At 43.0% G+C, this 27,973-nt stretch overlaps 2 protein-coding genes across 4 annotated transcripts in view; one reads left to right on the plus strand and one right to left on the minus strand.

The window, feature by feature from the left end:
* The first annotated feature begins 411 nt into the window (after positions 1-411).
* Positions 412-27,973, plus strand: part of eme1 (essential meiotic structure-specific endonuclease 1) — a 30,190-nt gene continuing 2,628 nt past the window's right edge. Inside the window, exons 1-14 of one of the 3 annotated variants that reach the window (XM_087139522.1) lie at positions 412-658; positions 4,255-4,729; positions 5,062-5,978; positions 6,669-6,764; positions 7,066-7,113; positions 7,876-8,046; positions 9,565-9,657; positions 10,658-10,779; positions 12,495-12,636; positions 14,395-14,510; positions 15,915-16,104; positions 16,346-16,402; positions 17,064-17,189; positions 18,132-19,158. In XM_087139522.1, the coding sequence (XP_086995648.1) occupies positions 530-658; positions 4,255-4,729; positions 5,062-5,978; positions 6,669-6,764; positions 7,066-7,113; positions 7,876-8,046; positions 9,565-9,657; positions 10,658-10,779; positions 12,495-12,636; positions 14,395-14,510; positions 15,915-16,104; positions 16,346-16,402; positions 17,064-17,171 (2,664 nt within the window). In that variant the 5' untranslated portion in view covers positions 412-529 and the 3' untranslated portion in view covers positions 17,172-17,189; positions 18,132-19,158. Of the gene's footprint in view, positions 659-4,254; positions 4,730-5,061; positions 5,979-6,668; positions 6,765-7,065; positions 7,114-7,875; positions 8,047-9,564; positions 9,658-10,657; positions 10,780-12,494; positions 12,637-14,394; positions 14,511-15,914; positions 16,105-16,345; positions 16,403-17,063; positions 19,159-27,973 lie in introns of those variants that run through there. The other 2 variants (XM_087139523.1, XM_022246685.2) reach the window with 2 other exon arrangements.
* Positions 19,552-27,897, minus strand: spsb3 (splA/ryanodine receptor domain and SOCS box containing 3). Its single transcript, XM_022246688.2, has 4 exons — positions 27,158-27,897; positions 24,996-25,192; positions 24,183-24,420; positions 19,552-23,130 (listed from the first exon to the last, which is right to left on the minus strand). Exons 1-4 carry the CDS (start codon positions 27,744-27,746, stop codon positions 22,751-22,753), a joined length of 1,404 nt encoding a protein of 467 aa, XP_022102380.2. The 5' UTR covers positions 27,747-27,897; the 3' UTR covers positions 19,552-22,750.

The raw sequence follows: 27,973 nt of genomic DNA on the forward strand, positions 1-27,973 counted from the left end.
TCCTAGCCTTTATGACCCCGGGACCCCATCCGGTATCTAATTGCTCTCTTTGAAATTGAGTCAAGTTCTTTCTGAAGTGCTGATACAGGTCTAGTATTCACTACTGTTGAACTTAGGAACGCGTGCCTTTGAACGCGTGCTGCAGCAAACATTCTTGTTTGGAGCTGCATGGTTTGAAGATCTTCGTTTAGGCTACCCGGTACCCGTGCTTGTCAATGTCTTATTTTTTTTTAAATACACGTATACCCAAGTTGGAAGAAATGGGCAGTTTTGGGGGTCAGAGCACCTCTTTTGCATTAATTTCGAAGTATTTAAATGCAGGAAACTTAACGAAAATGATTATCACAAGACCACTTTTATAGACACCGCCCTCACTTGAAAACACACGAATCCGGCGCGGCTTACGTACACGTACACTTGTGTAATATGCATGCGCGCGCCAGTTTCAATAGGAAGTGTCGCGTAAAGAGCTTGTCAAGTGTTCACCGCATGTACATGTAAATTAGTCAAAGTGCCGTGTTCAAAACAAATGGATTTGGCTTTGCTGGTAGAGCAGGTGTCGATAGTATGCCCCGACATATCAAGAATAGACATTGAAAGGGATTTGGTGGTGACAAGAGACGTTCAGGAGACTGTCAATCGAATCTTCGAGGGCAACGTGAGTGTTTTGACTTGGTTGAGTTCATTTGGCCCCTGGCTGGTGGCTTTATCCGTGTCCTGGCTCGCATGGAGGTCTATTATGATGGTGGTGCAGATACATACATGTAACGTTAGCTTAGTTTTCTACATACCTAGCTGTGCAAATACTTTATTAAATGGGTGTTCATTACCTTTAGCACCCTGTTCCTGTAAGAAAGGGAAGTCCACTTTTCAAACCAACTGACATTTACTAATCCATACCGTCTGTCATGTCATTGTCACTCAGACTCAGTGTAGCTCTAGTCATTGTGTTGTTTAGGTAAATTTTGACAATATTTACACAAGAAACCCAGAATTTTCTAACCCAAGTTCAGTGAAAAATGGCCGCATCACATCATTTTGTTTCACGTCTGGTTCCTGGATACAGCTGTTGTGGATATAGCCCCACTAGTGTGGCACGGATCACCCCCGATTTATCCTTAGCCACACATCCGTATGCGCAATTTCGTGTCGGCGTACTGATCATTTTTGGCGCACCCACTTATAATCGTGGGCGCAATTTCTTTTGCATACAAACATGATTCTTGACCTTTCCGTTTTCTAAATACCATTTATTGAATGATTTCACTCACGTTATTCAGGTATTTTCCGGTCTTTTTTCCTTTATCCATTCAATCTAACGGGCTCACTCTCACAGTCGCCATCTTTAAAATAAGGTCGTTGAGCATTACGTCACTTGCCCCCTCTTCGTCTCAGCGGCTGTTCCATGTCAAGACATGTAATAAACGGACTGAGCGATATGATACCACATGGACTCTTCCAAAACTTTGGCAGCAGTTTAGATGTCTTGACATGGAACAGCCGTTCCTATAATAAAAAAAGCAATTCGAAACAAAGTCCACTTTCTCAAACTAACATTTTGACCTTAAGGAACCATTACGCAATCCTGACAGGCCTAGTTTAGGTAAATTTTGACAATATTTAAGCAAGAAAACTTCAACTTTCTAACCCGAGTTTGGCAAAAGACAGTCGAATCACACCATTTTGTGTTTCGTCTGGTTACCAGACTCAGGCATTTTGGATTCATCAAAACAAATCTCCATCCAGATCAAGGAACCGGACTACATTCGCTAATTTGTCGTTGTTCACAGCTCTTTGGGGCGCCTATTATGTACGCTGCCATTTTACCAAAGAATTTCCCTCAAAAACCAAAAGCCCCTCTCTCTTTTCTTTGTGATTTGAAAGAGGACATCACCAACAACTTGTTTAGATAAATTGTTTAGATAAAGTAGAAGTGGTTCCCTTATAATAGGAACAGGGTGCTAAGGGTAATGAACCCAGGTAAGAGTTCTATATACGTTCTATACATGTTCTATATATGTTCATCACTAATTCTTCCTTGTAGTGGCCATCAGAAAGTGATGACATGTCCTCAGCAGTCACATTTTGCAGGGAAACTATTGAAGCATTTACTAAGAAAGATATGGGTATAATTTTTAGACTAGTGAGTCTCATAGGATTTGTGCACAGGGTATCACGTGATGTCGCCACAATCTCTAGTTCTACCATTCATGAAAAACAACAAAGGTTTGAAAACACGACAAAGGGTGGATCCAGAGGAGCCTATGCCCCTCCCCACCATCAATCAGGAAGTGAATTTTATTTTTGAAAAATATTGAAAGATAAAGTTTTCTGTTTCATTTCCCTTACTTTAACCCTATTCCTTTAGGGTACTTCAGCTAGGTACCCTGCCAGACACATCAGTCTGCATCACTTGTCAAAGTGGCTTGCCTGTCCAGTGTAACAAGATCCAACAGGTCAACTCTCCCCAAGGTCAAACATCCTGGGAGTAGTTTGTGGTTGCCAGTCATTACAAGTGCATTGTTCAGTGGTACTACCTCCCATTTCTCAGCATGGCCATTTTGTTCAGCTGCTGTTGGTTGCAACTTGAAGAGAGTGCACCACACTTCTACACCTGTTCCACTGTATTGCATCTTGTAGGGTTAGGGTTAAAAAGCATGTGAAAAGCCCCAAAATGTAGTCTCACTCCCAGAAAGTCCGTAAAAGGTTCCATGAAAAATTTTCAAATGTGCCTCTTTTGGCCCTTCTAAAAAAGGCCATGGATCTGTCCTTGAACACGACCGAAGACTAACTTCCCTTAGACCAGTTTTACCCAAGCTGAAAGAGCTTGTCGTTAGTATTAAGTTAAAGGTTTTTTTGGCAGCGAGTAGGCCTACGTGGTGGTAGGATATGGAAGTCTTCCTATTACTCATTTAGGGCTGAGTCAGTTCAAATAATTTACTATTCAAATATTCAACCTTCAATTTGATCGAATAGTCAAATGTTTGGTTGTACCCGCCGGCAGATTGTTGATGAACAAACCATACATGTACATGTATACAGAATAACGCGCACAATGGTACATTATAATCACTGTAATACATGTGGCTTCTCATTCCCTGGACTATTTCCAGCCATGATTTAGCAACAAAAAATTTCTCTGACACCACAATTTGTAGTCGTCGAGAGACCAAGTTTTGTCTGATGTAGCCGTCTTTCTCTTCATTCAATTCCAAGTTGAAATATTGTCATGAAGGTTTCATCTTATTTTATTTCAACAACGTTTGCATCAGTACATCATTATTACAAAGACTACTATCTTGGTGCATTCATATTTTTGTTAAAAGCTATTTCCATATTCGAGGATGGATTCCATATTGGACTGTTGGGCACATCAGCTGCCATCAAGTGTCTGGAATCAGCTTGAAACAAGCAAAATGCTTGACATTAGGCTAACACGTAATTGTCATACTTGTCTCTTGGATGCTGTCCGTTTATTCGCCCAAAACGATAACATGACAGTGCGATACATGTATATCTGCATAACACTCTCACTGTGAGAAATCTCATTCAGCCGATAGTGCGGGCACGCGGATGTGTGCGAGACAGAAACAGAAGAGCTTTGGGAGGTTCGAGAGCAAACATTTCCGCTCCCTTAGTCAGTTTTGCATGGTATTCATGATACCTTTGTGCATAGGCTAACAGGGAATTTGATCAATGATCGCGTTTGTATAACAGACTCATTCCTGTCCCCGTAGTATATAAGGTAATGCGGGGACAGATAACCAGACTGCATGTACTCACTGGTACCCGCACTAGTTTCACATTAAAGTTTATGCAATTAAAGAAAGTGAGAAAACAGTGCATTTGCAGATGATATTATTTACGTAGGTTATGTTAATTGTACAGTTTGACAGTAGGCCTATCGTCTTCTGAAATTCAGAGCTGTTTTCTTTGGATAAATTCCTGGAGACAGAGGAATGACACAACAATTGTTCACCGCTTTGGTGTGGGATGTGACTTTTTGAACACCCATAGCACCCCAAGGCGAAGCCGAGGGCGCTATGCGTGCCAGGACAAATGTAAGGCTGCATCCGAATCTTTCGTCTAGAGCTAGGTCATTGCTCCATTGGAGATGCATGGAGACGCACAGACAATAGACCTAGCCATAGCTCTGGAAGCCCGTTTCGGACATGGCCCAATATTCACGCAGGCAGTTTTTGCAACATATGACCCAGAGTATACATGTAAATTAAGGCTACTTTGAATTTTCAGTTTTTAGTTGGTGCAGCATCACATCTAGAAGAGCAACCCTGCACCAGTGGACAGTTTTCAACTGAATGCAGCAACACCCCACCTGAGCAACCCTGCACCAGTGGACAGTTTTCAACTGAATGCAGCAACACCCCACCTGAGCAACCCTGCACCAGTGGACAGTTTTCAACTGAATGCAGCAACACCCCACCTGAGCAACCCTGCACCAGTGGACAGTTTTCAACTGAATGCAGCAACACCCCACCTGATACAGGGGAGGTTCCACTCCACGAAACACCAGATGACTCACCGAACAGTGATCAAGAGAAACATACTGACAGACCGACATATTGGCATGATTCAGGAAGTGAAAGGGGTGCCCGCACCTGTTCCGAAAAGCATACAGATTCCGATGACGCCAGTGACTGCAGTGACCTCCCAGACTTTAGAGTCCTTGAGAAAGTAAAGCAGCCATTTCCAAGAAGTTTTGATGAAGGTTTGTCATTCTCAATTGCAACCTTTGTGTGGTAACATTTAACTTGCCAGTTAAATATAAATGAGTAATTAAATTCTCATTACAGCACTGAACTCATGACGTCTTCAGATTGCGAGATGGCGTAATTCATCAATAGAAATTTCAGGCAAAAGTTTCACTTGCCTTATACCTTTAGCTAAAGTAAGTTGTTCCTTAAATCGTGGTAGTGGTCTTGTACAGTTTCTGTGCGGGTGCCACATGTACACAGTTGCTTGGACTGGTCACCTAAAAATCACCTGTTTTTTTTTATGAATTTAATTTTCAAACATTCATTTCCTGCTCATTTTATTCAGCGGCAATCTCTTGCTCTGCATCTCCCAGTTTTGAAGCTACTTATGATTTGACTTCGTCCAGTCCTTCATCGCCATCAACTCTCAACATTGACACTGGTAACGACGAAAAGAATCCTCCTACAATCCAGGCAAGCGCAGTTTCAAACCAAGCTGGAGTATTGTTGGAAAACAGCTCCATTGAAGGAAACGCTGTCTTAGCCGATTACTCGACTAAGAAGCAACTTCACAGGAGCCGGAGTTCCGAAATCCCTGATATTGATTCCAACATCGAATGCATTGAAATCCTCGAATCTGCAGAGCCTCCTCATCCAGGCAGCTGTCACTCGGGGAATGAGACGATGGATGTTGACAGTGTCGCTGGAGGATGCAGTCCCCTGTCAATTTCGAGCAGCGAGGACGAGGAGGAAGGCATTACCCTGTCATTGCTTCACCGAATACGCAGCAAGCGGGCCAACAATCATCAAATTGAACCAGAAAACTACGCTTCCTCCAGTTCAACCAGTTACCTTCAAGGCAGCAAGTCAAACAGAGATGTGGCAGGTAGCAGAAATGATAGCCATAGCTGCAAAGACGCCGACAGAAGTGCTACAAATCTTTGGCACGATAAAAGGAAAAGAGAGGCTGGTATTACCAACACTAATGTTTGTAAACGCTACCATGACATTTCAGATGATGAGGATGATGTCTCCATGGGAACAATGTACTCGTCCTCTTGTCCTGTCAGTGAAACCAGTTTACCGAAATCGGGACACTCTGCTTCAAGAAGGCAAGATGACGGGCGACCACTTCCATCTCTTCAGGGTTCATACAGCAGCACTGGGACGCTATCGCAGGAGAGTAGCTGTGACATTGTTCCTGCTAGAAAAAAAGCCAAAAGAAGTCCGGAAGAGATAGCAGCTACCAAGCAGCTGGCATTGGTGAGATAACAGACCGTGTCTCAACTAACCACCTGTCCGCCCATCATGAGGACAGGCAAGAACATATTTTGACAGGCATTTTTACTCGTTCAAAATTTACAGGTCTCAGTGTTTTGTATATAAACACTGATGAACAAGTTTTCGTATTTCCTTAAATACTTGGTGCAGGGGAGATATGGCCTAAGGTAGCACCAAGGAGTTGTTGGAGAGGACAGGCAGTTTTTTAAGCTTATCTGGGAAGAGGCCGGCAGATATTACAACCTATTGCAATCACAGACTATTGTTCCTTTGAGCTTTGCCCTCAATTTACCTCAGATTTTTTTAAAAGGTTATCTTCAGTAATGTATCAATGCACGTCTGTATGCCTGTAATTCTATGGATGGTGTTATATCCATTTCAAAGAAAAAGAGATTATTTAACATTCCAGTTGAACTCTGTCTTAAATTTTGGCAGATAATTGTTCATTTTGGGGTTTTTGTTTTTTGGGTGGTTTTGTTTTCTGTTTTTAAAAGATCAATTTACAAGTATGCCATCACCTGGGATATCTTACCCAGCGAACTGCTTGCCATGCATTTTTGTCGACGTCCTTGTTTTGGGAGTGTACATGTGTATGTTGTCTTATGGTTTATTGAAGCCCAAGGAAAAGATGCCAAAGTGGCAAGCCACCTCTTTTTTTTTTTTTTCGTTCAGGAAAGACGAGCTCGAAAAGAGCAGGAGAAGCAGGAGAAACTGAGACTGCAGCAGGAGAAGAAGCAGCAGAAGCAACGAGAGGCACAGGTGCAGAAGGTAACAAAGAACCAATGTAGAAACACTCAGATCCCCCCCCCTGCGCTCAAGTGTTGACCCAGAGATTTAGATGTCTTTACCGAGGCTGGCTGGGTTTAGCAGGATGCTGCCGTCATGCCGTGCCATGTGATCAGATAACTGAAGTGTCTTCAATGTGGCTTCAGTCATAGACTGAACTCTTCTTGATGTTAAAGGCAAAGACAGATTGCTCACTCAGTGGCACGTGTATCTTGGTCGTGTATGACGTATCAACCTGCCACTTTGTTTTGCAGCCTTTGTTCTGTTGTGTTTTTCTGTTCAGGCTCTTCGAGAAGCTCACAAAGCGGACAAGCCTGAGGAGTGCTTGAAGGTGGGTTGTTTACAATGTCACTCTAATATCCACGCATGTACTCTGTAAAGCATACAACTTCGGGTTTCGAAGAACCTTTAACCCCTTCATGCTGGGATTCTTTTGACCGCGACTGCTGGGCTGTTGTATGCCCAGTATGCAAAGCCCTGTCCTGCAGCAGGCCCACATTGAAACTGCAGGTGCATGATGAATAGAACGTATGTGTGGTATGCACTAATCCTCACACAAAGCCATGGCTGCCGACGGATCCCAACGGATCCCAACGGATCCCAACGGCTCCCGGTATGAAGGGGTTAACAGTACAGTCATGTTTGTCTGAAATACGGTGGTGTTCATTCATCTGTCCAAGAGGCAAAGAGAAAATTCATGGCCTCTTCATGGACTTTGAATGGACAAACCAACTTGTGGAGATGTAATTTGCTAGTAGTCTTGCCATACTAATCAGTGACGCTTGCGTTGCTGTGAGAGATATATATGTGTGTACTTCAAGTCACTTAACATCTTCAAGTCGCCCACGGCTCACTCACCAACACTTGACCGTTACAGTCAGTGGGCATTCACAGAGGCTGCACCCACACTCTGGAATACGCTCCCACCAAATATACAAGACAAACTCTCCATAAAGACATTCAAGAACCAGTTGAAAAACACCTTTAATCACACCTGTATTAAGTACTGCACAAGTGTAGTTAGTATTGTTATGAAGAGAAATTTTTAGTCTACAAATGACATAGCATCTTGTGTACTTCTTCCTCTGAACAGTATGTGACTGTCATGATTGACCCATCACTCCTAGAGGATGCAGGAGGCGCTGCCTTGCTGACCAGACTGCAGGAACTCAACAGCAAAACGACCATCGAGTCTCAGCCCATCCCCGGGTGCCTCATGTGGAAGAGACAAGTGATGCAGCACAATCTGGGCGACGACCTGCAGGTAAGGACAGAGGAAGACGACATGGACGAGAAGACGTCTGTACCCTCCCCCACATACCCCAAGCTCCATTGGAAATCTCGAACTGAATTACCGCCCCCTGTAACAAGGCGTACACCCTTGGGTGTCTGTTATACATTTCTACCTAGTCATGCCTTCCAGTACTTTGGATGCTTTCTGTTATGGCTTGTCCACATGACCCATAACCGCTCCTTCATCAGGGACCCTGACTTCTTTCATTTTAAGCCATTGGCGGAGAGATGTTGTAAAGATTGAAAATTATTCAGCACAAGTTGTCCCTTATTTTTCTATTTAACCGCTGCAGTTGTGTATTTAGATTGGGAAATGGTTGTCTAACACCTGTTTTAGACAGGCCTTCCAGAGTTACACCGAACTAAATAGAATAAAGAGCAACTTGGGGCAACCCAATGAAATTTTGGTTTGAGACAGAGGAACTTAATACAGTGGAACGCCGCTATAATGAACAAGACGGGGTCCACGCTAAATGTTTGGTACAGCGGTCGTTCGGTATAGCGAATTTAACTGCCGAACATTTCGTTGCCATGTTGAATTGTGCCCTCTCTTGTCTAACCAAAGTGCACCCTTTTGTGATACCTTTGTTTGCTGTTTTCGTGATGTTTTGCCGTTGCATTCAAGTTTAAGGTTTTTAGAAATGTACCTGTTAATTGTTTTTGTTTTTATGTAAACTTGAGTGAAAAAATTGATATCAAGTTTATCCTAAAAGTCGTGAAACTACTGCTCAGGATCGATCTCTGATGCATGCCGTGGCGAATCTCAATTGATTTGTGTATCAGCGGCGCCCTTTTTAGACTATTGTTAGTGCAATGCCACCGTGCGCGTACGTGCGGTTTTCTTCTGCACCCGATCATGTGGAGTCGCAAAACCAGTGTCATACCGTTGACAACTAGTGGCTTTCCCTTCTAATCTTTGGGGAAATTATGGCCACTTGTCACTTTTCAACAACAAGTTTTATCATGTTGACGTTCGGGAATTACAAACGGCAACTGAATAGTGTTCGGTAGGTTCTGTGCACAAATAATTTGGAGCCAAGGACGATGTTCGGTACAGCCGAATGTTCGGTATAGCGGTGTTCGGTATAGCGGCGTTCCACTGTACATACATTTGCATTGGGCTTGGCTCATGAGAAGAGCAACGCCTGAAACCAAGTCACTTTGATGTCTTTCTGATCGCCTCTTAGTGTCGATCTTTCGCCTGTCAGCGTGCGAGGTTGCTCCTAATTGTTTCAGAAGTCACACTTTTGCTGTACTTAAATCAAAATTTGCTTTTAATTTGGTTCGGCGCATCTCTGCAACACCTGTCTGAAACAGGTGTTAGAAATGAAACAGCAAATGTTGATATTGACCTCCCAAGTGGGTCAAAAGTGGACAGACAAGCTGCAAGGCCTGAGTCAGCCACTTAAAGCTGAATGTCGTACTGAAGTCCTCAGTACACCTAAACTGTGGTCTCATCCCTGATGCAGTGCAACGTAACCTTGTATAGTTGCAGACTCTACAACGTGAGAAGGAGGAATTTGAAGCACTCGTTGCCCTTCCCGTGTCCAACTTTGTTGAATTGGTGCACACGTTCAAACAGGTATGGATTTTCACACATCACTGTTACTTGTATAGTGCCCCTAAAATTGCCCCCGTCAAAAGCCCAGGCCTCTTTTACAGGTGATAAGTACATACCATGCTTGAAAGTTTGGGATCATAGCAAGAAACCTGTTTGGTAAAAAAAAATCTTCAAATCTCAGACTTGATGAGGGGGTGTGTGCAGGCGTGTCATACATGGTGTCGACCTCTGCACAAAAGAAGTCCTCACAATGCAGGGTACGATGGCGTTGTGTGGACTTGCATGCATCCACACAATGTTTCCCACTCTCTGAAAAAAAGGTTCAGAGGCATTCCGGGGTCTAGGTTATCCATGGCAAAATCAAGAGGAACAGTCCAGGAAATCGTCATCAAAAATCCAGCTTGAAGGGGTTATCCTAGCGGGAGAAAACGGAGCATTTACATTAACCACAGGAGAGCAAAGGAATGTCCACACTTTGTGTGTAAAACAGGTGTGGGTGTGTATATGAGTTTGGTTCTGCATTCAGTTGGGGACCCTGAACAATAGAGGACAGTAAGGTCCCCGATTGACAGCTGTGTACAAAACACATGGGTGGTCTTCTAAAAAAGGTAAAGTACAAACAAAAGAGGAACAATAGGAAGTCCCCAGTTGCAGGGAAATACACACTTCTGTGTGTGTGTTTCGGGGAGGGAGTCTTGGGACAGCGTTTGACACCATCTGAGTGTTGTGTGTACACATATATTGTCATTTTATGCTTTTGCCAATAGTTTTCACTGCCATCTGAGCAATACACTCATATGAGCAGCATGGGTGGTTTCTCTCTTCCTGTTCCCCTTTTCAATGCATCTTGTTTTATTTTCCTCCTATTGTTCATTTTTTGTAAGGGGAAGGGTAGCTGAACCAGTCCCCCTCCTAGCCCCTAGACAAAGATATGTCAAGATACCTCAAGCCTCATGATGTTTGATCTTGGACCAGTGATTAACTGTGATTAACCTTTCTCCCTTTTTGACCGTTCACTTAGGAGCAGCAAGGGACTTTCTGCACAGGTCAAGAGTCGTTGCGGACTTATGCCAGAAACGTACGGCAAATACTGCAGGGAAAAGCAGTCACGTTCATCATTCAAGGACTGGAAAAGTACTTCAGGTGAAAATGTTGATGCACTTTACGTCCTCGCTTAGCTGAAATGCCTCTGTGAGTGGGGAAAAAGTGAGGGTTTATTTCCTTTAACCCCTTCGCACCGGGAACCGTCGACAATCGCGGCTTTGTGTGAGGATCAGTGCATACCACGCATACAGTCTATTCACCATGCAGCTGCTGGTTCAATGGGGCCTGCTGATGGATAAAACCCTCCATTCAGGGCATACCACAGCCCAGCAGTCACGGTCAAAAGAATTACCGGCGCGAAGGGGTTAATAATTTCGAAAAATTCGTTCACATGCAGTTACTGTCAGAGGAAATAAAAGAGGACCAAGTGTGGAAATTCCAAGCGTTTTAGTTTTGCACCAGAAGCTCATAGATGTTGCATTTTACTCTCAATGTCTGTTCTCTGTGAAGTTTAACGATCCTGTTTAAAATGAGAGAATGATTGATGAAATGGCATTGACATCTATTCCTTTTGCATTGTATGTGTGACCTCGGTTAGACATTAACCCTCCTTTGGTTTTACAGCACAAATGTGCACAAATGCCCACAGTCACTGGTGAGCATACATTTTCTACATGTAACTCAAACATGCACAGGTTCAGTGTGTACACAGTAGGTCGCCAGCACAAAATGACCCAGAGTCTTTTGTGCAGTCCTCTTCACTGCATTTGGTTTACTGCACAATGATGCACATGAAACAGTGAAGAACAGTTGTTGGGCAGCACAAAAGTGCAATCTGATATTCCTGTGAGGGACAGTTGGTGCAGTGCACAACACAACACAGCTGTGCTTCTTTGAGGTGTTCACCAAATGACCTAAAAAGTGACTTCAGCATAGGAGGGTTAATGTTGCCCCGAACGACGTCGGAGACGATTTATTGACCTTAACTTTGGATCAAGAAGTCATTTATATATGTGACCCACTCTGTGAAAATGAGTCACAAGTCGCCAGAGCCACTTTGGAGTAACAAGTCCTTTAGAATAATTTTGCACAGTGGAAATCAATGGGAACCCAAAGCATTTGTCACCATGGAGTATCCACTTTGTTCAGGATGCCAAACTGAGTGACACATCAAAACAAAAAAATCAATTTGCTCTTTCCAATACAAATGGAAACTCAAAAAGTGGCTCTGGCGATTTAACCCCTTCGCGCCGGGACGTGGATGGAGCGTCCGTAAAAATTGAGACCCTCAGCCCACGCTTGAGCGAACACGGTGAAAGAAGGCAGACCCTGGCTCTTGTGTATATGGTAATTGGTCTTTGTGCGTAGCCTAGAAATGAAAAGACCGAATTTGCATGATAATCACCAGCTTCACAATAGTCCCCACATTGAAAAAAGGCAACGGGAATGTGGAAGCGTGAGTAGAGCCGCATGCCACTGAACAATCAGCCTTTTCACCGTGTAATTCAAAGCGTGCAGAGCACGCAGGGCCACAAACCGAGAATCTGCTGTTTGGCAGGTGGCCTTCGTGGCCAAGCGAGCTTGGAATTCTTGGAGTCGGCTTTCGGGAAGAAATTCCCGTCAAGGGGTTAAGACTCATTTTCACAGAGTGGGTCACATATTGTAACAGTCAAAGCACGAAAGACGCAGTTGTATACAATCGAATCAAACTTCTCCTCAAAATCATTTCACACTTCTCTACAGAGAGTTCTGTAAAATTATGTATTAAATGACTGCAAATGCTCAGAACGTATCCTTTGGATTCCTGTGCACAGATTACAGAAGAATTCCCGGCAGCGCAACTTCCGGTCAGCCGTGCTCGGCAGTGAGCCGACAGAGAACACGGCCAAGGCACGTCGCAAGAAGCGACCCATTGAAGACATCACCACTGTGGTGACCAGGGTAGATGTGGAAGAGGTGAGTTGCTGCCATCGCGTCAGTAAAACTTCATCTCCAATTGTTGATTGTAAACTGAAAAATTGAATAAACACAAAACCCATACTCGCGATTGATTGTTGGCTTCGATAAATTTTCAATAGCTGTAACTAGTGAGCCTACTCCGCACTGTACGAGAGCAGAGAGGGCGCATTTATGCATAGCGTTTGGTGCAAAACGCACTGAGCAAGCATGACCAGTTTATGCTTGGGTGCGTGCACAAGCTCGGTTTAAAAACTTCCCACCAGCTTGTCTCTTCTTTGCCAGTGAGGGTGCACTTCAACTCTGTGCGGACTAGGCATGGTGTTCTGATATTTCTTAAACCTGTTGAAACATTTGACTGCTTATTCAAAAAATCACAAAATGTTCACTTCGGTGGTTTTTGAAATGCTTCTGGAAATTGAATACAGTTAGAAAATGAAAGCATGCTATTACAACTAACTTAATCATTCAGATGAGATGTATGCTAATTCCAGCAAAGATTTAAATTACCTTTTGAGAGCAAGGTCTTTTTACAAGTTCTGTTAAGATCTTTGATGAAAGTTTAAATTTCTCATTTGGGAACTGTATAAAGCACAGGAACTTGATCAACCTTTGGCAAATAGTGAAATTGTTAAATGGAGAAAGCAGTAATGTGAATTACACATTTTTTTTTCTTTTTAACAATTACAAATAATTACAATCATTTAATCATTATTGAATTGATCAATCGTTGAATTGAAAAAAATAATCTCTCTGCTGCTAACTGTGGTTTATTTCTATTTTATCACAAGAAGTTGGTAATTTTTATCAGGTTGCTTTTTATGAAACGGCCAGCATGCCACAAATATAATTATACATGTACAGTACACTCCGTCTAAGTCGGCACTCTCGGAACTCAAGAAATTATGACGACTTAAGCGAATGCCGACTTGTGTTGTAAGTCGTCATTTTGCTGACCTTGCACACATGGTTTATTTCTACCTCCATGGTCGATCCCAGCAAATTCATTCTCGATTATTATCCTGCAAATTCAATAATTGATCATGTGCCCCTAAGGACGAAGCAAGGACAGGAAGCCACTTGCAAAGTTGCATATCACATCGCGACTCTATAGTGCAGTACATACATAGCACATGTACGTGATACAGTTACGGTACAGAAAACATACACTCATCCACACACACATGCGTTGGTTAAGTTCGTTCAATATAGTCTGGATACCAGATCAGATGATTCTGACTCATTGTTCTCCATTATATAATGGAGATCAATGTTCTGACTACCCGATGAATCATCAAAGGTTGTCCGGGAATCTTTGGGCAAGGAACCAGACTATGTTCAATAGGGCGACCCTCAAAATGGACAGCGCATGCGTGCAGCACTAGTGGGGTTACTGGTATTGATGTACTCATGCTGGCTGCGCGCGCATGGGACTTGTCTCTTGACACTTCTTGGTAACCGCGGCGAAGGAAACCGATACCAGAGCACAATTTTTTTTAATGCCGACTTACACAAAGGAATTTGTGTGGTTTTGTGGAAAAGGGCCCGAGAAAAACATGCCGACATATACGAAATGAGGACGTATAAATGCCGACTTAAATTTTGAATGGAAATGCATTACAGACAATGAGGACTTTTGTGAAATGGCCGACTTGGACGATATGACGGGTTACGTGATGTTGACTTAGTCGGAGTTTACTGTATATTTTAAGATAAATATTGGTGCATACACATGCGTGTGTTTGCTGTCCTTTGCAGGCATTGGTGGACCTACAGCTGCATGTAGGGTGCAATGTGCGCTTTGTGGAGACGCCAGCGGAAGTGGCTGATATGGTTGCCATGTTCACCAAGTCTGTGGCGGAAACACCATTCAAGTAAGTTGCAACATTCAGTAACGGCTTCCTGAATATGTAAGCATACCCGTGGACTTTGCCATCAGCCGCCTGCCAATTTTGCTAGAGAAAACTGCAGGTGTGTTTTGTTAGCTTTCAAAAAGATTTGGTGGTACCCCCAGAATTACTAGTGTTCGGAAAGTCAAAAGCTTCCGGGAATGTAATTGGAATTTTTGTTTGATTTTTGTTGTAGGAAGATGCGAAATGCGAAATTCTGTGAGACACATTTTTATCTGCTTCAGTTTTCATGATGACGTGGTATACATTGCCTGTCGGCGAACAGTCCTTCATTTTAAAGGAGCGGGATCGCGCAAGTGCTCCCACCGCGCTCCTCAGCACTCCTGAAGGAGCGTAAAAAATTGCGCCCCTAAAGAAATTTAAGAGCACTTTACAAATGACGAACGATACGACATATGACATCACCAAAGAAGGACTGTGATTCGTTTATAACTTACGATTTCACATTTATCCCGCCGCGACTTTCACACATAGGCCTGTAATTATCATGCGAATATATTACGATCATTGCATCGCTAGTGCAGCCTGCTTTCAGCTGCCCTGTCGGTGAAGTTCCTTTAGATCTTGCACTGCACCTGATAACCATTCTGTGCAAGTTCTATCCAAAAAAGCATCTTCTCAGTAAATGACTTTACATTTCCCGTGAAGCCTTTAGTTTGACCTTTGCTTTGGAATCAACAAAATTTGAAAGGTCAATGGTCATTTGTACTTTTTTTAGTTCAAAAATCTCCAAGTGGTCTTTGAAGGTGATTACTCCATGTACCTCAAATGGGTTGGCTTATGGCATTGTGACGAATGCTGTAGAATCCAATAACAACACATTATGTACTTTAAGATGTACTTTGCTTTGGGGAGATGTTTATTTTTAGTACTGGTTTTGCCCCTACACCGCTGGCAAGCTCGGTGGTTGAGTGGTATAAGATGGCTGCACCAGTAAGCAGGAGGTTGTGGGTTCGAGTCCCACCAGAGTAAGCTTGTGGATTTTTTCACAAGCTCTTGGACAAGCACTAAGTATACAGTGTTTATGAACCACTTGGTGCTGGGGTTTGCGGTACCAGACTCCTTGGGTTTGTATACATATCCAGGCTGCCCGAAATCAGACAAAGGAGCTGGGCCTTGTAACAAAAGATTGTACTCGGGAACAAAAGACCCACTGCTGGGAATTACCATCATTTTTCAGCTGGCATTCGTGGAGATAATCCGTCATTGTTTTGAAACAATGCTAAGACCAACAGATTTACTGCAATTAGAACAGGGTGTCTTTGGTCTCTTATCAGAACAGCACCAGAGAAATTGTACCACCATTCAGTTTCACGGGGATTGGGGGTTGTCATGTACGTGATTGGTGGATCTTTTTTTTCTTATCAGGAGAGAACGAGACAAGGCCACCTTCTCCTTCCATGTCGACACTGAGTGGGCGGGGGGTGTCAAAGTCAAGAAGGACGGCCAGGGACTGCGGAGAGTCTGGCGGCAGCAGCTGCAGCAGTTCCGCAATGTCAGCCCAGAAATTGCCTCTTCTGTCATTGCTGTCTACCCCTCACCGCGGCTCCTCCTGCAGGTTTGTAGCTTGATATTCTCATACTTCATCAGTCATGATTGCCACAGGGAAAGTGTTGGAACTTGAGGGTTGCAAAAGGTACAAGTATTTGTGAAAGGACCGGTATTGCTGCTTCTACCTGCATCTAAGAGTCTCCCACTGCACTGCATTTTGACGTCGAGTTATATTTTGTGGTAATATTATACAGGCTGTTGTAAACGGCATGGTTTATAAGTGACTTTCATTTTGCTATGACAACCAGGCGTATTCCAGATGCGAGTCTGAGCAGGAAGCAAGAAAGCTACTACAAGACATTGTGGTAAGTTCGGAAACTACACCTGAATTTTCCATGCGCTGTTAACATTAAAGTCTCCAGCAGAAGTTATAGAGCACCTCTCAGGAAAACATGCATGTAGCCTTTGTTTGGTGTGCACAAGGGTTTATCCACTATGGACACGGGGACAGTGTTCCCCCCTTTTTCTCTTCAATGACGCAATCTACATTCAGAAATCGCATCTTGGCATGAACAGAAAAAAAAGCCCTTTTAAGTTTGTTATAGTTGAGCTCTGTAGACAAATAACACTGTGTTCGATTTGGATGCTTCCATATTTATTTGAACAGATAAAATCAGAGAAAATATGTTTTCCCTAGAGGTGCTCTTAAATGCAAACTAGACACTTATTGGCATGCAACAGTAAATTGTAAATTTATCACTATATGTGACCCTCAGGTATTAATTTAAGTCACGCTTGTGCGGTGTTGGGAAATTGAATTTGCGTCGAAGTGACTAGGATCTCTTGAGGCAATTAACCCAAGCAGGATTCAACCTTGCACCCTCTGGAATTACAACGAAACGTACTGGTGTCATTACTCTCTCATGTTATGTTTTAAAGTCTTTAAAAGGTGAGCTTGTGTTTAAAGACAACCCTCATCAGTCGTAAAATGCGTCACTTGGAGAATTTGACTCCATGACTTCGCAGGTCAGAAGAGGAGAAGGTGTGCTTGCTACAACACGGCGGATAGGCCCTGAGTTGTCCAAAAGAATCCATACTCTCATGACTTCAAGACAGCCGGATCTTGATCTGTAGTGTGCAAGAACACAGACGGTAGGTTCAGATGTATCCGTAGTCATGATACCGAGACAACTAGATCTTGACATGTTGCTCGTAAGATCAGACAGCAGGTCTGCCATTGTCCAGCTGAAAATCAGGGTGACTAAATTCAGACTTGTGGCATTCAGCAACATAACAGGCCCACAACGATCCAAGAGAATTTGGCTTTATTACATCAACACAACCAGACTTGGGTCTGTTGTTTCCAAGACCAGAGGGCAGGCCCAAAAGGATCGTGTGAACTCAAACTGTGCAAGCTGTTAAACCTAATGTGGTAGTGCTCTTCACCAAGAGGTTTCAATCATGTTAATGTCTAACTTTAATTACCTTAACCACACGCTGCCGGGTGGTTTGAAAAATGCAGTGCACACATACGGGCGAATTTCAAGATTTTCAGTTTTCAAAAATCTTCAAGAATTCATCATTTTCAATTAACCACTTCATGCCGGGGCATTTTACAATGTTGATGATGCTGGGCTGGCATGACGATCATTTTTTCCGTTTTTAAAATCCTTTAAAAATTCATCATTTCATTTAACAGTCGTTTATAGCCGCACCAAGTAATCTTTAGGCACTACTCTAAGTTGACAGGTGACCTTCATTGACGCCCGAGTATTTCAGCCAGGCCAGCAGCCTTGTAAACAGAGCCCAGATTGTGCGGTGTTGTATAACTGTCTTTTGTTCACGAACCTAGCTTAGTGCACTGCTGACCTCTTTTCAATATGGGCCAGATTAGCGTGCAGCGGTGCTGTGTGGCTCATCGCTGCGGTGGTGGAGCGCTTTCGTCCCTGGTGGTAATGCGCTCGCTCTCAATGCGCCAAAACCCTGGTATACGGTTTCAAAAGAAGGCTGGATTATCACCACTTTTGAGAGTGAAAAATGTCGGTAATGCCCAGCAGCCTGGTCTTTTGTTCAGAGTACGGTCTTTTGTTACAGGGCCCTGTTTCCTTTGTCCGAGTTCGGAAACCCCGGCCACCCATATAAACCATACGTCTCCAATCCCGGAGTCACCAAAAGGAAGTGGTTAATGGACGTTTACACCCACATGAATGACTGTCTGGTGGCCACTGTAGCCTGACAGACAAATCTATTGATGCCCGAGTATTTCAGCCAGGCCAGCAACCTTGTAAAGAGAGCCCAGATTGTGCAGTGTTATATAACTTTCATTTGTTCACGAACCTGGCACAGTGCACTGCTGACCTCTTTTCAATAGGGGCCAGATTAGCATGTAGCAGTGCTGTGTGGCTCATCGCTGCGGTGGTGGAGCGCTTTTGTCCCCGGTAGTAATCCGCTCGCTCTGAATGCCCAAAACTGTGGTGTACTGTTTCAAAACAAGATTGGATTATCTCCACTATTGAGAGTGAAAAATGTCAGTAATGCTCAGCAGCTCAGTCTTTTGTGCCAAGCACGGTCTTTTGTTACAAGGCCCAGCTCTTTTGTCCCGGTTTCAGGCTCCCTGGCTTCGTGTATAAAGCCTATGTGTTCGAAAACGGGTCCCCCGGCAGCAAGTGGTTAAGGCTGTGCGGACACCATCAGTACCTACCTCCAAAAAATCACATTTTACAGCCAAATTTTTATTGAACTTTATGAACTTAGTAAAAAGATATACCCACAAGTAGGGTTTGATTGATCACTTTAAACAGTTCAGATCCGTTAAATTTAGTTTAATACAAAATGATACTTTTCTTCAGTAATTAGGCCAAGGAAATACCTAGACATTTGTTACTTCCGGTATTTTTCAATGAATTTGCTATTTGTGTTACTTTGTTTTGTTGTTTTATTGTATATAAGCCATGAGATGATTTAGTTATTACGAATCGTGAGCTTGGAATTGTGGAACATTTCCAGAAGAAAAATTCAAATTTCCTCATAATCATACTTCTAAAAATAATTTATTTTAACATGGATCTGATATGGCAAGATACTCACTAAGCTTTTTGAGATATACCTCACTGATAAGACATTTTTATTATTTTGCTTAGTTTTTCTTTTGTTGTGTTTTTGTACGACAAGACTGGTGCTCATTTAACTGTCGCAGTCTTCATATACATGTAATGGCATTCAGTGTTTGTCGGGGGAAAAGAGTCCATGGGACTCCAACCCTCTTTGAGTATATGCACACATCCATGTGAACATTTCATTGTAGGGTGTATCAACATAGATGAATATGTCTCTCATTTGAATACGCCATTTTCATATGAAAACAGTAGAAAGAGTGGAGATAAATCCTAGAAAAAGCCAAAAAAAAAATTCTGGTGCATGTGGGGATAGGCCAGTAAAAGCAAATATCTTATATGTTCAGGTGCCTTTGCAAACAACCACACACAACAAAGCTTTCGAAAATAAACGTACCGCATTTCCAGGAACAAAAGGTTTATTTACACTTTTTGACAAACACCATTCAGTCCCAGCTGTTGGCATCTTGTTATGTATACTATACATGAGTACATGACGGCATGTTTTTGTTTGATCCGTTTTCGGCACGTCTAGCAAATGCGAGAGCATGTCAGGGTTGCCTCAGAGCTGTCTGACAGCAACGTTGGCATTTCTCAGCCATACAGAAACTGGGATCCTGACTTCAAGGCTTCACCTCACTCACACTGTGTGTAATACGTTACAGCTACACATATTTTTTCCAGTCTGGGGTATTTCAGAAACAAGGGCGTCAAGACTTAACGTCTAATCTGGATTGTGCATCAGATCTGTTGCTACAACATACATACAGTACTTGCTCAGGCAAGAATACAGTGTTGGTGCTAGTGAGTTTTGATATTTAAGCATCTTGCTCACATTTCAATTAACTTCTCATACGCCAAGATTTCCCTTACCAATTTTTTTACCAATTTGACTCCATACTCACCCCGGTGCCGTTCACAATGCAATTTGCACGTGACAGTTTGAAGCTCATGCTATCTTGTCAACTCTACCCCCTGACTAAATTCCCCTCCTGTTGTAGTCTTTGGTAGACACAGAAACAAGTTTTTGAATATTCAGTACTGTAACTGCTAATTGACATGCGGTAAATTTTATGACTGATTCTGAGATATGGTATCAATTGTTCCATGATGGCAAGCAGTAACATGTTTTTAAATAAGAATTTCCTTTTCAACAATACAGAATGGAAAACCACAAAATTCAAATGCACAATGTATATCTTGCAACTAATAAGCCATTTGCCAGTTAAATTTGAATAAAATCTGGCACACTGAGTTATTTGATTGCACACAAATGTAACAATTTTAATTCGTCAGACTAAAGATGCTGTTGCTATATCTCCTGATTCGGGGCAAGCTTTTGCATAGCTACCACCATCTCTGGAATGGACTGGTTCCTCTGTGCCCTTCTTATCCATTGGGAATCGTGTTTTGTTGCAAGGTGTCTCTTATGTACTAAGCAAAAGCTTGCACCGAATCACAAGGTTTAGCAACAGTGTTTTTAGTACGGAGAATTCAAATTGTTATGTTTCCGTGAATTTAAAGAACTCTGTGTACCAGATTTTATGCAAAAGTCACTCGCAAAAGGCTTATTGACTCGTTTCTCATCCCTATATGCAGCTGTAAATAACATAAACCTAACAGACCCAAATCCTCCGAATTCAATATGATTTTACATACACCCTAGGGGTTAAGGGTTAATGTCACCAACACAACATAAATAAACAAACTTTCTCGTCCATATTTAAGCAAGAAGCAATTTACCATCATACAAATTTGCACTCACATGTATTTGTACTGCCAAAGGCCAAACCATTAAACACTACAAACCAAATTCTGCTTAACAAGTTCACCAATTTAAAAAAAAAGCAAGAATTGCCACTATGTACATGTACGTTGAATTACCGAAACAAACTTTTTCAAAATGACGATACAGTTTGGTGCACACAGTATTCCCCCTCCCTCCCCCAGTATGATGTTCTATCATTTGTTTGGAGACAAGGGGGTTGAGATTTGGAGAGAATTCTTGCAATGGTGGTGTTTGTGCATTGATAATAGTAGGACTTTGGAATCATCAACGATCTTCATCAATAAACAACAGAACCTCTGTCGAGGCTTGCATGCATCTACCCCGATGAAATGACTCTGCATGCTTGTTTTCTACCACACACTCATGTGCAGTAAAAAAGGAAAAAAAAAAACCAAATCACTCGGAAAAAAGACGACAAAGAAAGGTTGTCTGACAGGTGGGAGGAAAACTCTGGAATGGAGCTACAGGAAAAATCCCACAGACTCAGGCTTGGACCAAATATCAGATCCGTTCACTGGCCAAGGCAAGGACAGTGCTACAGTGCCAGTGTGAATCCACAAACAAAACTAAAACAAAAAACAGCATTTCAAACAATACTGGCAGTGGTTTTTTTCACTTAAACGGAGGCAGTGGCGTAGCTAGGATTTTACTAGTGGGAGGGGGGGCAGCAGCTTTCAGTGGTGTGGCTTTTGGGGGAAAGTTTTTCTTAGCCTTGTTCAATATCCATTCATCCATTTTTTTTCAGTGGGGAGGGGGGCACCCGGGGGGCACTGGGAATTTGTGGGAGGGGGCACGTTCCTCCCCGGCCACGCCACTGGACAGAGGCTAATGCTGGAAGCCAGTAAACCTTGCATTGATGAAATCAGTACATCATAAAGAAAGGTTGCAGTTTATTTAACCACTTCCAATTGATGCTGTGCAGGTAACACACAATTTTTTTTTGTTTTTTGAAGAATTGGAAAAACATGTCTCTCCATCAGTCACAAGTAGTGTTAAAGTCAAGTCTTTTTTCAACTGCCAAAATACACTGAAACATATGGTTAAGCAAGGCTGCATATGTTAACCACACCAGTACAGCTGTACTTCAGGTCAGCCAGCATGTTGCTGGTTGAACACAAAGGCTGAAAAAGGTGTACCAGAAATGTCAGCATATTTACGGGCCTGTTTGTTTCGCGTGGATCCGGATCGCAATCAGTGATCCCAACACTGGTTTACAACATTCACCGGGCGGGATCTGGTGTCAGTGATCCAACTTTGCATCACTGATTCCGATCTGGATCTGTGCGAAACAAACACGCCCTACATGTACAAAGGATCCCAACTCCGACATTTTCCTGCATTTGTGTTCACATTCCAGCTCATAATAACAAACTCAAGTTCTCAGACCACACCATGCAGTTTCTCAGGGATATTACAGGTATCTCACATTTCAGCATACATGTATATTGCCAGACTTAAAATAGGACCTGACTACAGACTACAACACTTGCCATAAGTCGGCAAAGGCTTTGTTTTCTTCATGTTTTCCCATCTCAGGTTTTAATATTAACGTGTAAGATTTAAGTTTTCAGAAATCCAGACATGAACTAGAGACCAACTACTGAACACGGCAGACCACAATGCCATATTTTTAAACATGATTACATGATTAAGCTGACACAACTACTGACCAGCATAAGTTGCGGTCTTAGCCAAACCATACATGTACAAAAATGAGGTGACATGGAGTTTACTCTGGTACTAGATGCAGTAGATACCATAGGCAGGTTTAATAATACTTCAGGCATTAAGCACACTCAGCTTGTGGGAATTCACTGCGTCGGGGACTGTGATCTCTCTCCTTCCTCCTGGTCTGGTGGCGACCTCTTCAAGGGTACATCACTCAGTTTATGGGTGGCCATGCTGAGGTCGGTCTGCGTGCCCTTGGTAACAACTTCCTTGTCTCCCTGGCAGTGGGAGTCCAGCAGCCACAGCAGGTTGTCCTCCAGGAACGCCCTCAGGCCCGGCGGGAAGGCCAGTGCCTCCAGGACGCTGTGCTTGGTGGGCACGGCTTGCCGCAACGCCCGGCAGCACAAGAACTGCAGGCTGGAGGGGAAGAAGCGAGCGGCCTGGAGGCACATGCTGGACCTAGCGGCGGTGGAGCTGATCATAGGATGCCAGACCTTGCCCAGAAGGCCCTTGGTTGCAACACCTATAAAGAGGAAAACATTTCACCACATTTAATCTGCCAACTTGAGAAAGTTATACTGAGTGCATCATGTCATATGAGTAACTTTGGTTATGGTTTCTCTCTCAAGACTCACGGAGAGCTTATAAAGCTCCACAATGTACATTCAGAATCGTCCACCCTAACAAAACTATGAGCATTTGTACTGTTTTTGTTTTGGCGATGTGCAGGCCTGGATCTCTTATCAAACATCCGTGGAATTGTGGAGCCAGTATCTCCTCTTTCTTGTTCCCTTTCGCTTGCTTTTTGCCAATGCCACAGGTATGTAGCCTTCTCAGGGATACAGTCCCAGCACAGTTCATCCATGGCATAATGCCTCCACTGCAGTCAACTGACAACCCCAAGCTACAGGTGCATGCTAGGCATGATGGGGTACATATCTGCGTGTGCACGTTGGTGTAAATGTATACAAGTGTGGGTTAACTTTCTCTGTGTTGAGGGGATGGTTTCTTAATAAGAAAAGTCAGAGCCATATTTTGGGGACAAACGTTTGTCCCCATAATGTTTTGGTCCCCACCATCTCTGTAGTTAAACACATGTGTGGTCCCCGTAATATGGTAACAAGTATGTACATGGGCATGTACACGTCTTTTCATCCTGTGTGTATGCTGTAGTGTGTGGATCTCTCTCATTGGACGCCATCTTTGTAGGAAAATTGCAACTGCGTATACAACGCCAGCAGGTGTGCGTACATGTACTTGCGCTGTGCAACATGTTTTAAACTTGCGCGCGTGCTGATACAAATATGTTCACAATATGGCGCATCAAAAAATTAGTAAACGGAAGTGATGAAGTGTTGTCATTTGAGAGAGACCAACATGTAGTCCCTTCATATGAAGACAATACACGTGTACACTGGACTCTGGTCAATGTATGTCACTGAGCTGTCAAGAAGGAGGGATTAATAGCCCTGGTATGGATCTCATGTGCCTGTGTTGTAGCCAACCAGCAAGATATGTATTGCAAAAATGCTTGTAACATGCATTGCCAGTCAGTGTGACAGTAACTGAACTCACCTAGGCACCTGCCATTCTTATAGTATGTCAGAGTTCCATACCACATGTCCAGGTGCAGGCCTAGGACGGTCCCCTGGCCAAATTTACTGCAGTAGGCCTTCCCCTGGCTGCCTCCCTGGTAGAAGCGGCCGGTGTACGACAGTCCACAGCTCTCAGAGTTGGTGTCGCTGCCCAGCATATTGCAAAACGTGTGGCTGTACTGGCCAAGGTCGATCTGTTTGGTACCTATGCCAACCATCTGGAGGTAAACAGATGGTCAGTTATCCTCTATCAGAGTTTTGTGCAGCCGCAATTTGCATGGTCAGACTTTTGAAAATACGGCCAGCTTTTCCAAGTGCGGCGAAACAATATTAAAGCAAAGCCTTGCTACACTCTGTGCAAGATACGTTACATTACCAATCCCAAACTGGCATTTTGTTGAGAAATTTTAAAATAGTTGTAAACAGACCTATACTGAACTCCCCAATTAACCCCTTTACGCCGGGAAACTGCTCTACCCGCGGCTCAATGGGAGGATGAGTGCATACCACGCTTGCATTCTATTCATCATGAACTTGCGGTTCAATGTGGGCCTGCTGGCTACTGCTCTGCATTCTGTGCAGACCGCAGTTCAGCAGTCACGGTCAAAAAATCCTGGCGTTAAGGGGTTAAAGAGTTATAATTCCACTCCACTCCCGACCACATTTTCCTGAATCCTGGCTGAAACCCTGTTCTCCACACACACTGTGCATTGACTCATGTTAGACAAATCCTGTTACATGATCACGTTATTCAGATTTAAGTTAACTCAGGAACGGCTTATCTCACACACACCATTGCTGTCCCGTAGACGGGCGAATCCATTTTAATCTCCCAGAAATGTTGTCCCTCAGACATCGGTTGGGTACCCCGGGCTGCAGCAGTGCCACAACTGTAGTCCTGATGAAAGCATACCTGGGCTCCAGTCTTGCCCAAAACGTACACGCATGCATCAGAGGTCTCTTCCTCATTCCAAACCCAGTCTAGTTGTCCTTTTTGAAGTGAAAAAGTAGAGTCACAACAACATATCAATTAAGAAATCACTACAGAGTTTTGATAGATTGCGATAACTGTTTCCTATATACAGAATCAATGGCACTTTACTACCCTCCATTCTACACACTGGTACATCTGAATCTCTATTAAAATGGGCATCGGGCACATGAAGCCTGTGTGGAGGAAAATGGCTGCAAACAAGAATTGCCACTAAAAATTGCAATCAATAACCGTTTAACCTCTGCAAACCAAAAGCAATAGCTTGACAAGTTGCTAATTTTTGTTTATTATTCACTCTTTCAGATTTACAACTGTATGAACAGCCACAATTGACACTTGTGGTTAAAGGAGAGAAAACAAAGGGTCAACGGCCTCCTTTTTTTTATCAAAGACAATCAGGCAGTATCTCAATAGCCTTGATCCTATGTGCAGGTCACTGGAGGATTAATTCCCTGTAGTTTGATAAAAGAGAACAGGAAGCGATAAATCTATTGACATTAATGTAGACTGTAAACAGGGGTTTATATATTGGCTGAAGCCATGGATAACTGTTGTGGAAATGCCTCCGCACATGAAGGGTTACAACAAAATACATATACAAGCTGGAGATTTCAATTTGAAACTTAATTCAAGACTGGTGTCCAAAGTTTGAGAAGATGGGTCAATCGATGCTGAGTTTTGTTTTTTTTTAATTTGATCAATTATTGAATATTTAATCATTATTTGGACATCATCTGTTTCACATCACTTGGATGTCCATCCTCCCTCTTTAACCAGGGGAAAGACCTCTTTAACTTGGGGAAAGACCCCTGTTCCTAAAACTCAATTTTGTTTTGCCTTTGTAGGAATTTGGTATAACCCAATATCAAACATTCAATCAAATGGAAGGTTTAGTAGTTAAGTACTCATTATTTAAATTCACTCGGCCTTGATCTTGTTGAGAGAAATGTGGATATTATTTCTCATGTGGCTACATGTACAGTCTTATCATGGAGAAATCATTTCTCCATGGTCTCATGAAGTTGCTTATGACATGTTTTGTGTAGGGGGTACTCAGGAATGAAATGCATAAACTTGGAGAAGGCTGAGAAATTTTTTGCAGAGATTGGCCACCAATAGTTGGGTCAGCCCAACTGCGGCACTACATCATACATACACAGTTGGGACTGCCCCAACTATAATTGGGATAGAGTCTAACAGACCCTATAGTTGGGACATAACATCTCAACATGGGCAGTTTGTTTGCTGTTGATTGCACAATGCTACAACTGTGCACCAGACTTTTACATCTGTTGCATTTTCTTGGTCTGACAATCTTACTGAAGCAATATTGTTTAATGCACTCTTATTTTGGCCACATATTTCCTGTCAACATGTTTGAATTATATGTAATTATCCACTGTACTGAGACTCCTAAGTTTCCTGACCACCTGCAACACAACCCACAACAAACAACATGATGGTCAAACCATGAGTCACATTGTTATCTGCAGTGACTTCCTTATAAATGCTGCTTATATCATGAACCATGGAGGACGGAATGACCCAACACACTGAGCACATTAACACATTTTTACTGGGCACCATTGAAAGTTGACAGTTTTCAACTTTGTAAAAGGCCTTTTGATGAAAATGTGAACATCATATAGTGGGTTTCAGCATACTTTTGTGTTCTCATGAAAAGAGTTAAGTACATTTACTACTTTTATAATCAAAATCATTTTCAAATCCACACAATCCAAAACCAGGAACTAAAGTCATGCGAACTGTTAGTCTCTGGTCATTGTTGATACACAAATCCTGCTTAACTGATAATGTTTCGTTATTACTTGTGTGCCTATCTATTGCCCCATGGGCAAAGCCTGGGCTTACAGTCAACAATTATAGATTAGTAAAGGAGTAATTTTTCAAATGTCCAGAAAAAAAATGTATAAAATACTAGAAAGACAAGAAATACTCACTTAAAATACAGCCTTGACAGGAAATGTTTCTCGATGTTTGTCTTGCTTCCTTTTTCATGACTGGGTGCTCACCATCTGAAGAATGGCACGTACAACAAGTCCTTTCCTTTCTCTGGTAAAACCCCTCATCGTCATGTTTTTCTCCACCTGACACCAAAGTCATGGGCAGGGGGTCATTAGGCAAGGTTTCCAGGTATCCGGAAGAAAGTTGTGCTTCTCTTCCATCGGTGGTTGAGGAGTCCAGTTTCCTGGATGTGGGCCCACCGGTGATTCCCTTGCAATTTGACCCTATGATCTCTTGAGGTGCACAAGCGATGCCCGTGGCTGGATCACTTGTTGTATCACGTGCAAGTGAAACAGGATGCATTCCTTCCAACCCCTGACTATCTTGACCCTCGCCGGTCGCCGCGACCTTGCCACCTTGCTGATAAGCCCCAAACCCGGATACGCTGGCACTGCTCGACGCTGCTGATGACGATGAGGGAGACGGTCGTGTTCGCTTTGATGGCTGCGGTGAGCAGTCTGTTTCCGTGGGACTCTCCGGCGACTTTCCTCGAACTCTGCTGCCTTTCTTGGTTTGATTAGTCATCCTGCACTTCTGCTGAAAACAAAGTTGACAGACGTGATGTGTTCTAGTTAAAATTTGTTACAGTAAACATGGTAATAGTATGGGGGTAGGAAAAAAGTAACTTCAAGTTCAACTTTAATACTGATACATATGTAGTCTCACGTAGACATCTGACGACATTTTCTGTTATGAAACGACGCCCTCTTGTGATGAAAACCAATGATGCATTTTTTGAGCCGCTGTCCGTA

This window comes from Acanthaster planci, linkage group LG07 (assembly GCF_054643075.1).
Source record: "Acanthaster planci isolate LZ-2023a linkage group LG07, COTS_SCS, whole genome shotgun sequence".
Taxonomy (NCBI): domain Eukaryota; kingdom Metazoa; phylum Echinodermata; class Asteroidea; order Valvatida; family Acanthasteridae; genus Acanthaster; species Acanthaster planci.

Excerpts from the sequence above, each read along its gene's own strand:
- spsb3 (XM_022246688.2), bottom strand. The coding sequence starts at position 27,746 with ATGACTAATCAAACCAAGAAAGGCAGCAGAGTTCGAGGAAAGTCGCCG. Across the intron at positions 25,193-27,157 it reads CTGTCAAGGCTGTATTTTAA|GACAACTAGACTGGGTTTGG; the intron begins GTGAGTATTTCT and ends CACTTCAAAAAG. Across the intron at positions 24,421-24,995 it reads CCGTCTACGGGACAGCAATG|ATGGTTGGCATAGGTACCAA; the intron begins GTGTGTGTGAGA and ends GTTTACCTCCAG.